The sequence below is a fragment of the Rhinoraja longicauda genome, chromosome 5 (assembly GCF_053455715.1).
Source record: "Rhinoraja longicauda isolate Sanriku21f chromosome 5, sRhiLon1.1, whole genome shotgun sequence".
Classification (NCBI taxonomy): Eukaryota; Metazoa; Chordata; class Chondrichthyes; order Rajiformes; family Arhynchobatidae; genus Rhinoraja; species Rhinoraja longicauda.
In genome coordinates this window covers 43,731,472-43,744,652 of record NC_135957.1, presented here as the reverse complement: position 1 = coordinate 43,744,652, position 13,181 = coordinate 43,731,472, and the positions used below count along the sequence as shown (strand labels likewise).

The window sequence follows — 13,181 nt, the reverse complement described above, 5'->3', positions numbered from 1 at the left end:
ATGAGAAACCAATACTGTACAAAGCGATCCCGACGTGGTAGTTGCCATCCTATCTGTGCAGACCCTTCATATCAATCTCCCTTCAGCTTTCCCTGAAAGAAACAGTCCTTGTCTCTGTAATCTCTCCTTGTAATTGTTGTCCGTCACACCGGGAAACATTCTTGTAAATCTTTTCAGGACCATCTCTAACATTCTCACGACCTTCATATAATGTGGTGACTTTCAAGGTTCTGTATGATTGTCCTACTTTTATACTGTAAGGGGATCAATTGTTGAAGTATTGCTCACTGATAACCCATTCTATTCCTTGCTCTCCCTTGGTGTCTTCCTCTGTCCTGTGTTACATTGACGGAAAAGAATGGGTCTTCAGGTATACATTTTCTCTATTCTACGACATTGGGTACTGGTGTTCCAGCATTGATGGATGAAGTCATAGCAGAGCCAGTTAAGTCCTGATCCTTGAGACAACTTTGAAGGTGCCCCGTTGAGTCTGTTCTTGAACCCTTTGAAGAAGAATTTCTCGCAAACTTTACTGCCTTCTCTCTGTCTTGCCCGTTGGCACCACCTGGAGATTGACGGTGGGAGACTCAGTGTGAATAATAAGGATTTAGGACCAGCTGGTGTTTACAACTTTAGTGACAAGGAACTGGAACATAATCTAGCACAAGGAAGAAGAGAACTTGAAAATACCAATGTTACCTTGTTTTCCACCGTAAGAAAATTCTCATTCATGGCTTCTTAAACCAATTATTTCATCTTGCACTGGGAACCTTGTCATGTTCTTAGTGATAAAGGCACAAAGTGCTGGAGTAACCCAGTGAGACAGGCGGCATCTCTGGAGAACATGGATAGGCGATTTTTCGGGTCAGCAGCCATTTTCATTTCCTGTTTTTTGCAGTCGTCCGTCTGGTGCAGCATTTATGCTGCTGCCAAGAGAGTGTAATGGGTTTCCACTATCATAATCAACAATGTCATAACTACCAGCTCCCAGTCTAAAGAAGGTTCCCAATTTGAAACGTCAGCTATCCAGAATGTTCTGGGTAAATGCTGTCGGACCTGCTGGGTTAGATGAGCACATAGGAGTCCATCAGTGTGATTGATTTCCCTTTTTTCTTGCAGTCTTTCATCCAGTGGAGTGTTCCTATTGTCGCAGCGAGAGTATGATGGGCTTCCGCTACCGTTGTCAGCAATGCCATAACTACCAGCTTTGTCAAACTTGCTTTTGGCGGGGTTATGCCAGCGGTCCCCACAGCAACCAGCATCAAATGAAGGAGCACTCCTCTTGGGTGAGTAGAAGAATGCCTGTTATTTCTCAAAATATGTTTGAGATTGGAGTAAATTTGTGTCATTTTTAAAATATCCAAATAAGAATGATGCACACATTAAGTGTCCACAGGGTGACTGTATGTCTATTATTTTTCTTTTTGATACAATTTTACTTTACGTTGAGAGTTTGATAGATTTATTTCCAGCCGCCCTGGGTTTTAAAAAAATTCTCAGATTGTAATTACAGTCGTGAAACTTTCCCCATTTGTAAATGACAACAAAGCGGAAGGCCAAGGACCAACACAACTAAATCGTGTCTATCTTTGCCTATGTTCTCTCCAGTGTACAGGAATCAGAAGTGATATTCTCATATTTTATGTTTTTATATTTATCATAATGTAGAAGGAAGCTTTTCAGGTCACCAGGTCTATGCTAGCTCTTGGAACAATCCCAGTACTTCAGTTATCTTCTGTAATCCCTCTTTTTCCACATGTTCATCATCTCCCCACACACCTATGTTAGAGATAGTTTACTTAGCCATCAAGCTTATTTTTGTGATGTGGGAGGGAGCATCTCGGGAAAGCTGTGTAGAAGGAAAGCATGCAAACTCCACAGAGATAGCACAAGAAATCAGACTCGAGCCTGGGTCACTAGAGCTGTGAGCCAGCAGTGCTCAGAGTCATGCTGCTTTCTTGCCCTTGCACTATTCTGCCCACAAATAAATATTCATAATCCCTGGATCCCAATATCCAGTACCACTTAAAAATATAGTGACTATCTATTTACCAATCTATTTACCTGTCTATTTTTACTGTGGGCCTGCTCCTTGAATCACATCACTTTGGTTTAGGCTTATTATTATCACATGTACTGAGGTCCAGAGAAAAGCTTTGTTTTGCATGCTATCTAAACAGATCAGAAAAACCATACATTGGTACCATCAGTTCAAACTCAAGTACAATAGATGGAGCGTAGAGTTGCTTAGACAAACTTGCTTTTGGTAGATTTGAATTGAACAAACCCTAGCTGATGGAAGGACTGTTCAGAAGCCAGCTAACAGGGGGGAGGGAGCTGTGCTTGAGCCTGGCTTTCAAGCTTCTGTACATTCTGCCAGATGGGAGCAGAGAGAAGGAGGATTGACTGGGGTGGGACACATCTTTGATTATTTTAGATGCTGTTCCAAGGCAGTCTGAAGTGTAGATGGCGTCATTGAAAGAAGTTGCAACAAAATGCATACTGAGAAATTTGCTCAAGAATCTTTCCTAGTCCTCGCCAATAGATGGTGCTGAATAAACAGTTTAGAATGTATATTTCCAAAATTGAAGCAATTTCAGCTGATATTTTTTGTTCAGTAAATGTAGCCCTAGCGTTTGAGGCTCATTGAGGAGGCGCTGTGAACTGTTTGCGTGCTACTGTATGTTTCATTTTTTTTTCCATTGGAACCTAATCAGATGTACAGCACTTTGGTCAACGTGGGTTGTTTTTAAATGTGCTATACAAATAAAATTGACTTGACTTTACTTTTTTTTCAATATAATTCAGTTTTCACAGACAATTTTACATAGAAATTGGCATTTGAATACATAATTCAGGCAAGTCTTTTCTGACGGATCAATAGTTCCAGTGCCATGGCCCACCTGCGCTGCCTGTCCAATGCATGCTTAAATGCAGACATGACCGGCGTACATTCCTCAATTCCATAACCCTATTTAGAAATACAGAATGTTTATCTTGCCTTGTATCATGAATCTCATATTTAACCTTGTACCCATAACCTGCTACTTTAAGAGCTCTTAACCACCAATTGAGTGTTTCTCTCTGTTCTGTCCTGTCCAGTCACGATTTTAAATAGTTTACTCAAATCACTCCCATATCTTGTTTTCAAAAGAAAACAACTTCAGTTTGATTTTTATCTTTTCTCAGTTCTGAAGAAAGGTTATTGGCGGAAAACTCCTCTCTGTTCTATTGCTGTCTGACCTGCTGAATATATACGAGTCTTCCAGTGAAAGTCTTCCTTTCACTTGATAATTCCTCAGATAAGGGAGTGCATTGATGAACCTGCACTGTCCCCTCTCTGTGCTTCAACATCATCTTACATTAAAAAACATTATTTTTTTCTGTATTTCATTAATCTTTTCTATATTATATTTCCCTGACATAAACTCAATATTTTGTTTGCTGTTTTAGAGAAATCACTCACTTGTAATGTTTGTCATGTCTCGTGAATTCGATATGCAAAACCCTCTTCCTCATTATTCATCTTTTCACTTATTTATATTCCATATATTGACTGCTGCTTTGTAGCTTTTTGGCATGGTCTGCAGATGTAATGAGGTGTTTACTTGATGTATAAGGATCTTAACGATCATTTCTTTGAATAATAAATGGCATAAATTGTTCTTCCCAAATTCCTACCACTCCAATCACAATCATTATATTTATATTTGTACCTTGAATTTATACTCTGAGAATGAGTTGTTCCTCTCTTAAAGCTGTTCATAAAGATTTTCCCAATGGCTGCAGTCAGACCAGTCACCATCTGCAAATTCTCTTCCACTTCAAGTCACACACCTTCCTGATTGGCAATAATTTTTGCTCATTCTTTAGTATTGCACAGTCCATATCTTGGAACTCTGCAACTAACAGAAGAGTGTGCATATCTTCCAAATGGATACAGTAGCTGCCTTCTCATCTTCGAAGCACACTTAAATATTGCCAATAAATGCTTGCCTCGCCATCAATGCCTGGGTCTTTAACTGAAAGAGTTAAAACTTCAGAACTAGCTTGATCTCTGCTAAGGATAAGATGTTAGATGGATGTGCACACAATATTTAGATTGGTTTAAGGCTGATTGCTTGTTTTTATGACTTCCATGCTCAGAGAGCATGGGTGAATTGGACCTCATCAGTGGTACTTCTCTGATCCACCAGTGAAAGCTAAGCATGTTGCCACCCGAATGTGTTGTTGTGGTCGGCAATATTTTCAAACTACTGGAGTGTTCCAGGTGTAGAGAATCCTTGAAATTGAAAGTTTGTCCTTGGTGGTTGGGAATTCAATGATCTTCAGCAACTTCAGGAGACTAATTTAAAAGGCAGCTCCACTTCAGTTTTGAACCTTACAAAGAAAGGATGTAAGCACGTTGCAACCAGGCCCCTTCCTCCAACAGAAATTGCAATGAAACCACTGAGGCAGAGGCTTTTTACGGATCCCTGCAAGATTCCCAGTCAAATCATCCAGCAAGAAAAGGAGAGGGCAATCGGTGGGAATGTTGTAAAGAACCTTCTTTGTGCCTCCTTTCAATTGATGATTATGCCCACTAAAATTATTGCTTTCCTTGACTGTTATCACCCTTGGCCTGTTCCACGAAATGTTCCTTTATTCACATTCAGCCATGAATGCAGGCCAAAGTAGTGAATCAATCTAATGTACCCATTGAGTACAATATGTGCCATCACACCCCATTCAGACTCCATAGTAACACTTGGTATCAGTCTGCTTTCAAGGTATTTGTTATCTGTTTCCTTTTCTGCTCTCTTTGTAAGTTCCTAACAATAAACGAGAGCGTTTAGACATAATTGAACGTTAGAGGAATCTACAAATCTGGGTATAGAGGAAAAGAGATTGACAGATGGGTGGATTTTCCCAGTATATGATGAAGTATGGATCTTGTCCAGTGACCTTTTCAATACAGTATATTCTTTCATTCAGTCACTGTTAAAGAAATATACAACAAAGCATCTCACTTGAAGTTCCTTCCAACGAAAGTCCAACATAAAGGCTTCACGTAGGCTACTGTTGCAATTTATTTTTTACCAGTGTTTCTTTACTTGTGTGCAGATAATGTCCCTTGGTCCATTATCCATACGGAAAGACCCACCAGTGTTTACTTGCAGCATACAATTGGGTTAATATGACTCTATTAGTTTTGTTTCTACTATAATTGCATATGTACACTTATATTAGTTGATGTTATAACGAATAGATAAATATATCTATATATATATATACAATCCTTTTATCGCTCACTCTTTTGGGGAAGACCTTTCTACATATGACATTTGCTGTTCATTAGTTTTTAATTGTGATTTCCAGTTCAACACATAGTCACACAGTTAACCTAAAACTTATGTTCTCTACTTAAATGTTACACATAGTTTTGATGTATTGTGCGCCTTTGTCAGACACTTCCTTTGGAAATTGATGAATCCAATTTTTTGTCAGTCTGCCTGCATGTCACAGTTCATTTCTGCACTGCTTCTGTGGGCTGAATGTCTCCATTGAGCCACGATGATCAGTTCCAAATGCAGGAGACAATGCGAAGCCTGCTAATAGCATCATATTCTTTGAGCATAATCGTGTATTAGATGTCATGAGAAGAAATTGCAGGAGTCCTGGCTGAAATATATGAATCATCACAAGACCCAGGTGAGGTGCCAGACGAAAGGAGGGTGGCTAAAGTTGTGCCACCATTTAATAAGTGGTGCAATGAAAAAAAACTTGTAACAATGGACCACAAAGTCTAACATATGTAATAGGAAAGTTACTGGAGGGGATTCTGAGGGATAATATATACTTGCATTTGGAAAAGCGGGTTGATTAGGGAGTTGATTAGTTAGTATGGTTTAGTGAGTAGGAGGAATTGTCTCAGGGATTTCATTGAATCTTTTAAAGAAGTAACCAAGAAGGTTGATGAGGGCATGACTGTTGACATTATCTCTATGGACTTTAGCAAAGCCTTTGATAAAGGTCCATAAGCTAGGCTGCTGGTATGTTATATCACATGTGGTCCAGGGCAAGTTAGCTTACTGGATTTGGAGTTGGCTTCATGGTGGAAAACAGAGGATGGTGATGGAAGGTTGTTTTTGGGATTGGAGGATTGTGACCAGTGGTGTGCCTCGGGGATCGAGATTGGGTCCATTGCAGATTGTCATCCATGACAACAATCCAGATAAGAATGTACAAGGCATTAGGGCCATCGATAAAATGAATGCATAGAATCTTTTTCTGGGGAAGGGCAATTAAAAATGAGGGTGGAAGGGGAAAGGTTTAAAAGGGACAGAGTGGAGTGTTCACATTGAATGAGCTGCCAGAGAATGTGGTCGATGCAGGTGCAATAACAACATTTAAAAGACATTTGGACAGGTACATGGATTGGAAATATTTAGAGGGATGTGGGCGAATGGGAGCAAAACACAAACTGCTAGAGGAGAGAATGGATAGGTGATGTTTTGGGTCAGGACCCTTCATTAAACTGATTGGAGTAGGGAGGAGAATGCTGGAAAAGATTGGAGGGGGCATCGTCTGGCAAGTGATAGGTGGATACAGGTGAGCTAGCTATGGTTGGGAGATTGGTGGAGTGGGTAATAAAAGCTAGAGATGGAGACAAGGCTGTTGGTTGAGAAAAGGAGAAGAGGAGTGAAGTGTAAAGCTGTAGTGAAGGATGAGGGTGGAAGGAGATGGGAAGAGGAAAGTGGGGAGATAAAAGAGAAATGGGAGACTCTGAGATGAGAATATTGTACGGAGCGAAAGGAGCTGAGTACTGATGGAGAGGATCGGTCAAGAAGCCCAGTTTGGGTTTTGGGCTTCAGAAAGGCCACCGAATGGAAAGACGGGGAGGTTTTGTTGAACTTTGATAGAACACAGATTTAAGCATAATCAGAGCTTTGCATCAAAATCTGATCCTCAATCAAAGAAAGGAAATTAAAGCCCAAGAGAGACCACGGGGGAGAGATACTACATGATTCAAAGAAAAAAAACTGGAGGAGCTGGAGGCAAACCCCAATGACATGGGGAGAACATACAAATTCCACACGGACAGCACCCAAACTCAGGTTGGAACCTCATTCCCTGGAGCTGTGTAACAGCCAGCTGAATGTTAACATGACGTTTGATAGTGACTGTCAAGCTCATGATGGGTTTGCGTGCAGAAAATTGAGAGAATTGCAGCATCTCTGGAGAAAAAGGAAGAAGGGTTCTGACCTGAAATGTCAGCTATTCCTTTATTCTAGAGATGCTGCCTTGCCCGCTGAGGTACTCCAGCATCTGCAGCTCCTTCCTATACAATTTGCATTTGCAATGGGTTTTCGAACAGGAAAATTGGATTTGTTGGACAAATAATTCAAATGAAATCATTAGTATGCAGACCATTGTCGTTATCTGTAATTTGCAGATTTTAAAAATAGTAGAAAGGAAGGCTTTGAAATGGAAATGGGATTAAAAATTTGAGATGAGGGTAAAATAATTAGCATGGTTTGGGCATAACAGTGGGAATGATTAGATTGCTGTACAAAGAATCAGCAGGGAGAAATGGAGCCAAACGGCATCATAATGATGTTTTGTATGGTGGAGCAGCTGGTGAAGAAGGCGCATGCTGTTCAGGAGAGTTTATCTCGATCTTTGGCTGATGAGCTCAGCAAATTGGATCTCGCAGGATCTGCTTTCGAAAGTAGGATGCTTTGTGAACACTATTAGTGCAGTCACTGGAACTAAGTGGAGGCAATTTGCATAGAGAAGTCTTCTATTCCAAAGCACTTGGGACATTGCAGCCCATTGCGGATAATATGACTCCAGGTTGAAGTACCAGTCCCATTTGAATGGCAGAAACAAATGTAGAGTTGGGCAACTGTGGTGCATTGAAGGATATTAGATCGGATTAGATTTGTTTATTGTCGTGGGGAAGAAAGTGGAAGTTTTGTTGCCTCCATCACAGTGAGGGGGTGTTTGGAGTCACTGTGATGGACGTTTGTGTTGGGGTTATGTGTCTTGCGTTCTTTTTTTCTATGACTGCTATGTAGTTTCGTTCGGTACTTCGGTGCCGAATGACAAATAAAGCTCTGTTATACTGTTATACTGTTATACTGTTATATATGCCAGGGAGCAATGAAATTCCTTGTTCGTACGAAGCTCTTAGAGTAAATGGCATATATGATAATGATAGAACGACAAATACAAAATAGCAGAATGGTGCAAAGACTACAGTGCAATCGGACGTCATGTACCAAAAAATGCAAGAGCAGAATAACCAAATGAGATTGAAGTAAGAAGTATGTGGCAGCACCTCCGTGGAGGAGCTGTGAAAGAGGTGATTGATTCAGGAGTCTAATAGCATTGGGGAGGAAGTTGTGCAGAAAAATAACTGCAGATGCTGGTACAAATCGAAGGTATCACAAAATGCTGGAGTAACTCAGCAGCTCAGGCAGCATCTGGGAGAGAGGAAATGGGTGACGTTTCGGGTCGAGACCCTTCTTCAGACTGATGGGGAGGAAGTTGATCTTCCGTCTAGTCATTCAGGCTTTCAAGTTTCTGTGTCTTTTCCCAGGATACAGAAGGGAGAAAAGGGAATGGCCAGGATAGCAGGTGTCCTTGATGATATTTCCAGCCTTCCTGAACAGTAGGCCCTCGTCCTCCTCAGGACACTGTTGTTCTACTCCCTTCATCGGTACCATATGTTTCAATGTGTTTGTAAGCTGGCTGGAGCAGCAATGACAGACGACCAGACTGGCAGAGATCAGGGCGGATTTTGTGTCTATCTTTGATTTAAACCAACAGCTGCAGTTCCTTCCTACACATCAGGATTTGTTGTCGCAAGAGAATTGTTGACTGATTATAATTTGCCCAGTGGCATCTTGGAGTCGGCTTGGCATTATGACGAGATAGTAAAGATGAATTATCTTCGTAAGTAAAACCGATGCCATTTTCTGATGAGTATTCCAGGTCAGGGGAAGAGAATTGAATTGCACAACAAAGTATTGATTATAAAGCAGGCACCATACCCTTCACCCTTGTCTAAGGATTCTGTGCGGACCGTCGGATAAATGGAGAAACCTTCAGGCACTATACAAGATCAGATGAGTCATGAGTGAGTCACGCTTCAACAAAACAAAGAACACAGTGGTCCCTGGTCTCCCTTTGAAGCTGCTCTAAACTCTTGGTTTGTTCTCGAGTGAGTGAACATTAGTTGGCAGTGTGCCGAGGAGGAGGAGGAGGAGGAGGAGGCAAGAGTAGTTTAAGTCACACCTGGAGCCTTACCAACACCCACGCTTCTGTTCACAAAATGCTGGAGTAACTCAGCAGGTCAGGCAGCATCTCAGGAGAGAAGGAATGGGTGATGTTTCGGGTCGAGACCCTTCTTCAGACTGAAACGTCAGCCATTCCTTCTCTCCTGAGATGCTGCCTGACCTGCTGAGTTACTCCAGCATTTTGTGAATAAATACCTTCGATTTGTACCAGCATCTGCAGTTATTTTCTTATACCCAAGCTTCTGTGGTTTGTTAGTACTTGATTATACTTTCTTAGTACTTGATTCTTGATTAGTACGGGTGTCAGGTTATGGGGAGAAGGCAGGAGAATGGGGTTAGGAGGGAGAGATAGATCAGCTATGATGAAATGGCGGAATAGGCTTGATGGGCCGAATGGCCTAATTCTGCAATTATTAGCAATTATGATCTTAACATCTTACAGCTGTGCTGGTAGCACCAGGTCTAACCAAAATTGTTAGCTCTGAGAATCGCTTTAATTTTACCAATGATTGATTGACAGGATATCTTTGTTGCTCAATCGGATGGATAATAAGTGAAAGATGATCATCAAATGCCGTTTTTAGAGGAGCTTCACACAATGTCTTTTTTGTACGTTTGTGTCCATGCATTTCGAGAGGACTACAATATAACAACAGGGATGTAGTGCTGACGCTTTATAAGCACTGGTCAGACCGCGTATGCAGTATTGTGAGCAGTAATGGGCCCCATATCTGAGAAAGGGTGTGCTAGCGTTGGAGGGTTCAGAGGAGGTTTACGAAAATGATCCCAGGATGATTGGGTTAACATAAGATGAGCGTTTGACGGTAAGGTACTGTGCTTGTATTCGCTGGAGTTGGATCTCATTCAAACTTACCGAATAGTGAAAGGTCTGCATCGGGTGGATGTGGAGAGGCTGTTTCCACTATGCGAGAGTCTAGGACCAGAGGCCATAGCATTTGAATAAAAGGACATACCTTTAGAACATAGAAACATAGAAAATAGCTGCAGGAGTTGGCCACTCGGCTCTTTGAGCCATTCAATTTGATCATGGCTGGTCATCCAAAATCAGTACCCCGTTCCGACTTTTTCCCCATATCCCTTGATTCCCTTCGCCCTAAGAGCTAAATCTAACTCTCTTGAAAACATCCAGTGAATTGGCCTCCACTGCCTTCTGTGGCAGAGAATTCCACAGATTCTCTCTGGGTGAAAATGTTTTTCCTCATCTCAGTCCTAAATGGCCTACCCCTTATTCTGAAACTGTGATCCCTGGTTCTGGGCACCCCCAACATCGGGAACATTTTTCCTGCATCTATCCTGATCAATCCTCTAAGAATTTTATATGTTGCGATAGGATCCCCTCTCATATCCTTCTAAATTCCAGTGAGTACAAGCCCAGTCGATCCCAGGAATTAACCTGGTGAACCTATGCTGCACTCCCTCAATAGCAAGAATGTCCTTCCTCAAATTAGGAGACCAAAATTGCACACAATACTCCAGGTGTGGGTCTCAGTAGGACCTCCGACACTGCAGTAGGACCTCCTTGCTCCTAAACTCAAATCCTCTCGCAATGAAGTCCAACATGTCATTGGATTTCTTCACTGCCTGCTGTACCTGCATTCTTACTTTCAGTGACTGATGCACAAGCACACCCAGGTCTCATTGCATCTCTCCTTCTCCTAATCGGACACCATTCAGATAATAATCTGCCGTCCTGTTCTTGCCACCAAAGTGGATAACCTCAGATTTAGCCACATAAATCCATAGAAAGGAGAGAAGAAGGAATTTCTTGTGTCAGAGGGTGGTGAATCTGTGGAAGTCATTGTCATAGAAGGCTGTGGAGGCCAAGTCAATGGATATTTTTACGGTGGAGATTGATAGGTCTTTGATTAGTACAAGTGTCGGAGGTTATCGGGAGAACGGAGGAGAATGGGGTTGAGAGGGGAAGATAGATCATCCATGATTGAATGGTGGAGTAGACTTAATGGGCCGAATAGCCTAATTCTGCTCCTATAACATAGTGTTGATCGACTAGGTCATGGATCACAGGTTCAGGATGCCGTGTAATCTTAGTAAAAGGAACACAGGAATGAATATATTGAGAATGAAGTACAAAGGATCATGTATTTATCATCATCATCAATCAGAATCCGTGCCTTTTCCAGTGCTGCCACTTCCCCTTTAAAAGTTGTGCACTTGATATTGTGTCACGCAAACCTATCCCTCCTGTATTTTGTGCTGATCCAGCACATAGAATATCCAATGACTTACTGACTTGGGTTTTAGGGTGTGACTGCCTCTCCATGCTCTAATTATTTGATCCAGACTTTTTAGTTCCGGGCCAGTGAAGCATACTGGTGAGTGAAATTCATACCCTGCCTCCTGTGTATTTCACTACAACAGGTACATCTTGTATGCCAGTTTACTCTGTACTTTTCAACTTTATAACTGAGAATTGATCAGAAGTTGAATGTATATTTAAAGTAATGTGCAAAAAATATTCCTGTACATTTATGGTGTCATAATTGCAGTGTTTTTAGAGAACAATGCACTGTATAGTGGAACGATGCCAAAATTCCAGAAAGACAATGTGGAATTTGACTTGTATAAATACTGCAAAAAAATGTGGCTCTGTTAACCCCATTTCCAGAAGTGGTTCTGCTGTAAAATTGGGTTGCCATCTGCAGCATTGATATTTGTTGTTATAGACAATAGACAATAGGTGCAGGAGTAGGCCATTCAGCCCTTCGAGCCAGCACCGCCATTCAATGTGATCATGGCTGATCATTCTCAATCAGTACCCCGTTCCTGCTTTCTCCCCATACCCCCTGACTACGCTATCCTTAAGAGCTCTATCTAGCTCTCTCTTGAATGTATTCAGATAATTGGCCTCCACTGCCCTCTGAGGCAGAGAATTCCACAGATTCAGAACTCTCTGACTGAAAAAGTTTTTCCTCATCTCTGTTCTAAATGGCCTACCCCTTATTCTTAAACTGTGGCCCCTGGTTCTGGACTCCCCCAACATTGGGAACATGTTTCCTGCCTCTAATGTGTCCAACCCCTTAATAATCTTATACGTTTCGATAAGATCCCCTCTCATCCTTCTAAACTCCAGTGTATACAAGCCTAGTCGCTCCAGGTTTTCAACATATGACAGTCCCGCCATTCTGGGAATTAACCTAGTAAACCTACGCTGCACGCCCTCAATAGCAAGAATATCCTTCCTCAAATTTGGAGACCAAAACTGCACACAGTACTCCAGGTGCGGTCTCACTAGGGCCCTGTACAACTGCAGAAGGACCTCTTTGCTCCTATACTCAACTCCTCTTGTTATGAAGGCCAACATTCCATTGGCTTTCTTCACTGCCTGCTGTACCTGTTATTTTAAATGAGGTCTTTTGCGAGTAAAAGTTGAAATGTATGGAAGTTGTGTGTTCTCGTGAACAAACATTGTTTCTCAAATCAGGTTTGAAGCAATATTTTTGGCGCTGATGCAAGGTTGTTCGTATTGAAAACGGATCTGAAGAGAGATCGTGAGACAGATGTCAGGTCGCATCTGTGTTTTGTGGAGCAGGAAAATTAAATGTTCCATTTTTTGTTGTAAACTGAAATGCACAGATGCCATCAAAGTATCCAAATGATAATGTGGCACATTTTTAATCTGATACATAAATTAGGCAGTTCTGGCAGTATTCCAGGGCAATCAGATGATGTGATTTGCCGAATCATTGATTCAGAAGGTCTGGACATCTTACCTGATAGTCTGCAAGCCATTGTGCATGCTATAGGAAGAATTATCAGATCATGGGAAGTAAGGATGCAAGAAGTTCAGCAAAGTTCCTTATTCATTATTGTCCTTTACTCTCGTAATCAAGGACCAGTTACCAGGATTATGGCTCT

General features: G+C 41.6%; 1 protein-coding gene across 14 annotated transcripts in view; it reads left to right on the top strand.

Annotated features, from left to right (window-relative positions):
* Nucleotides 1-13,181, top strand: part of dtnba (dystrobrevin, beta a) — a 335,231-nt gene that overhangs the window by 168,239 nt on the left and 153,811 nt on the right. For all 14 annotated transcript variants that reach the window (XM_078399376.1, XM_078399375.1, XM_078399378.1 and 11 more), the window contains one exon: nt 1,120-1,286. In XM_078399376.1, the coding sequence (XP_078255502.1) occupies nt 1,120-1,286 (167 nt within the window). The remainder of the gene's footprint in view (nt 1-1,119; nt 1,287-13,181) is intronic.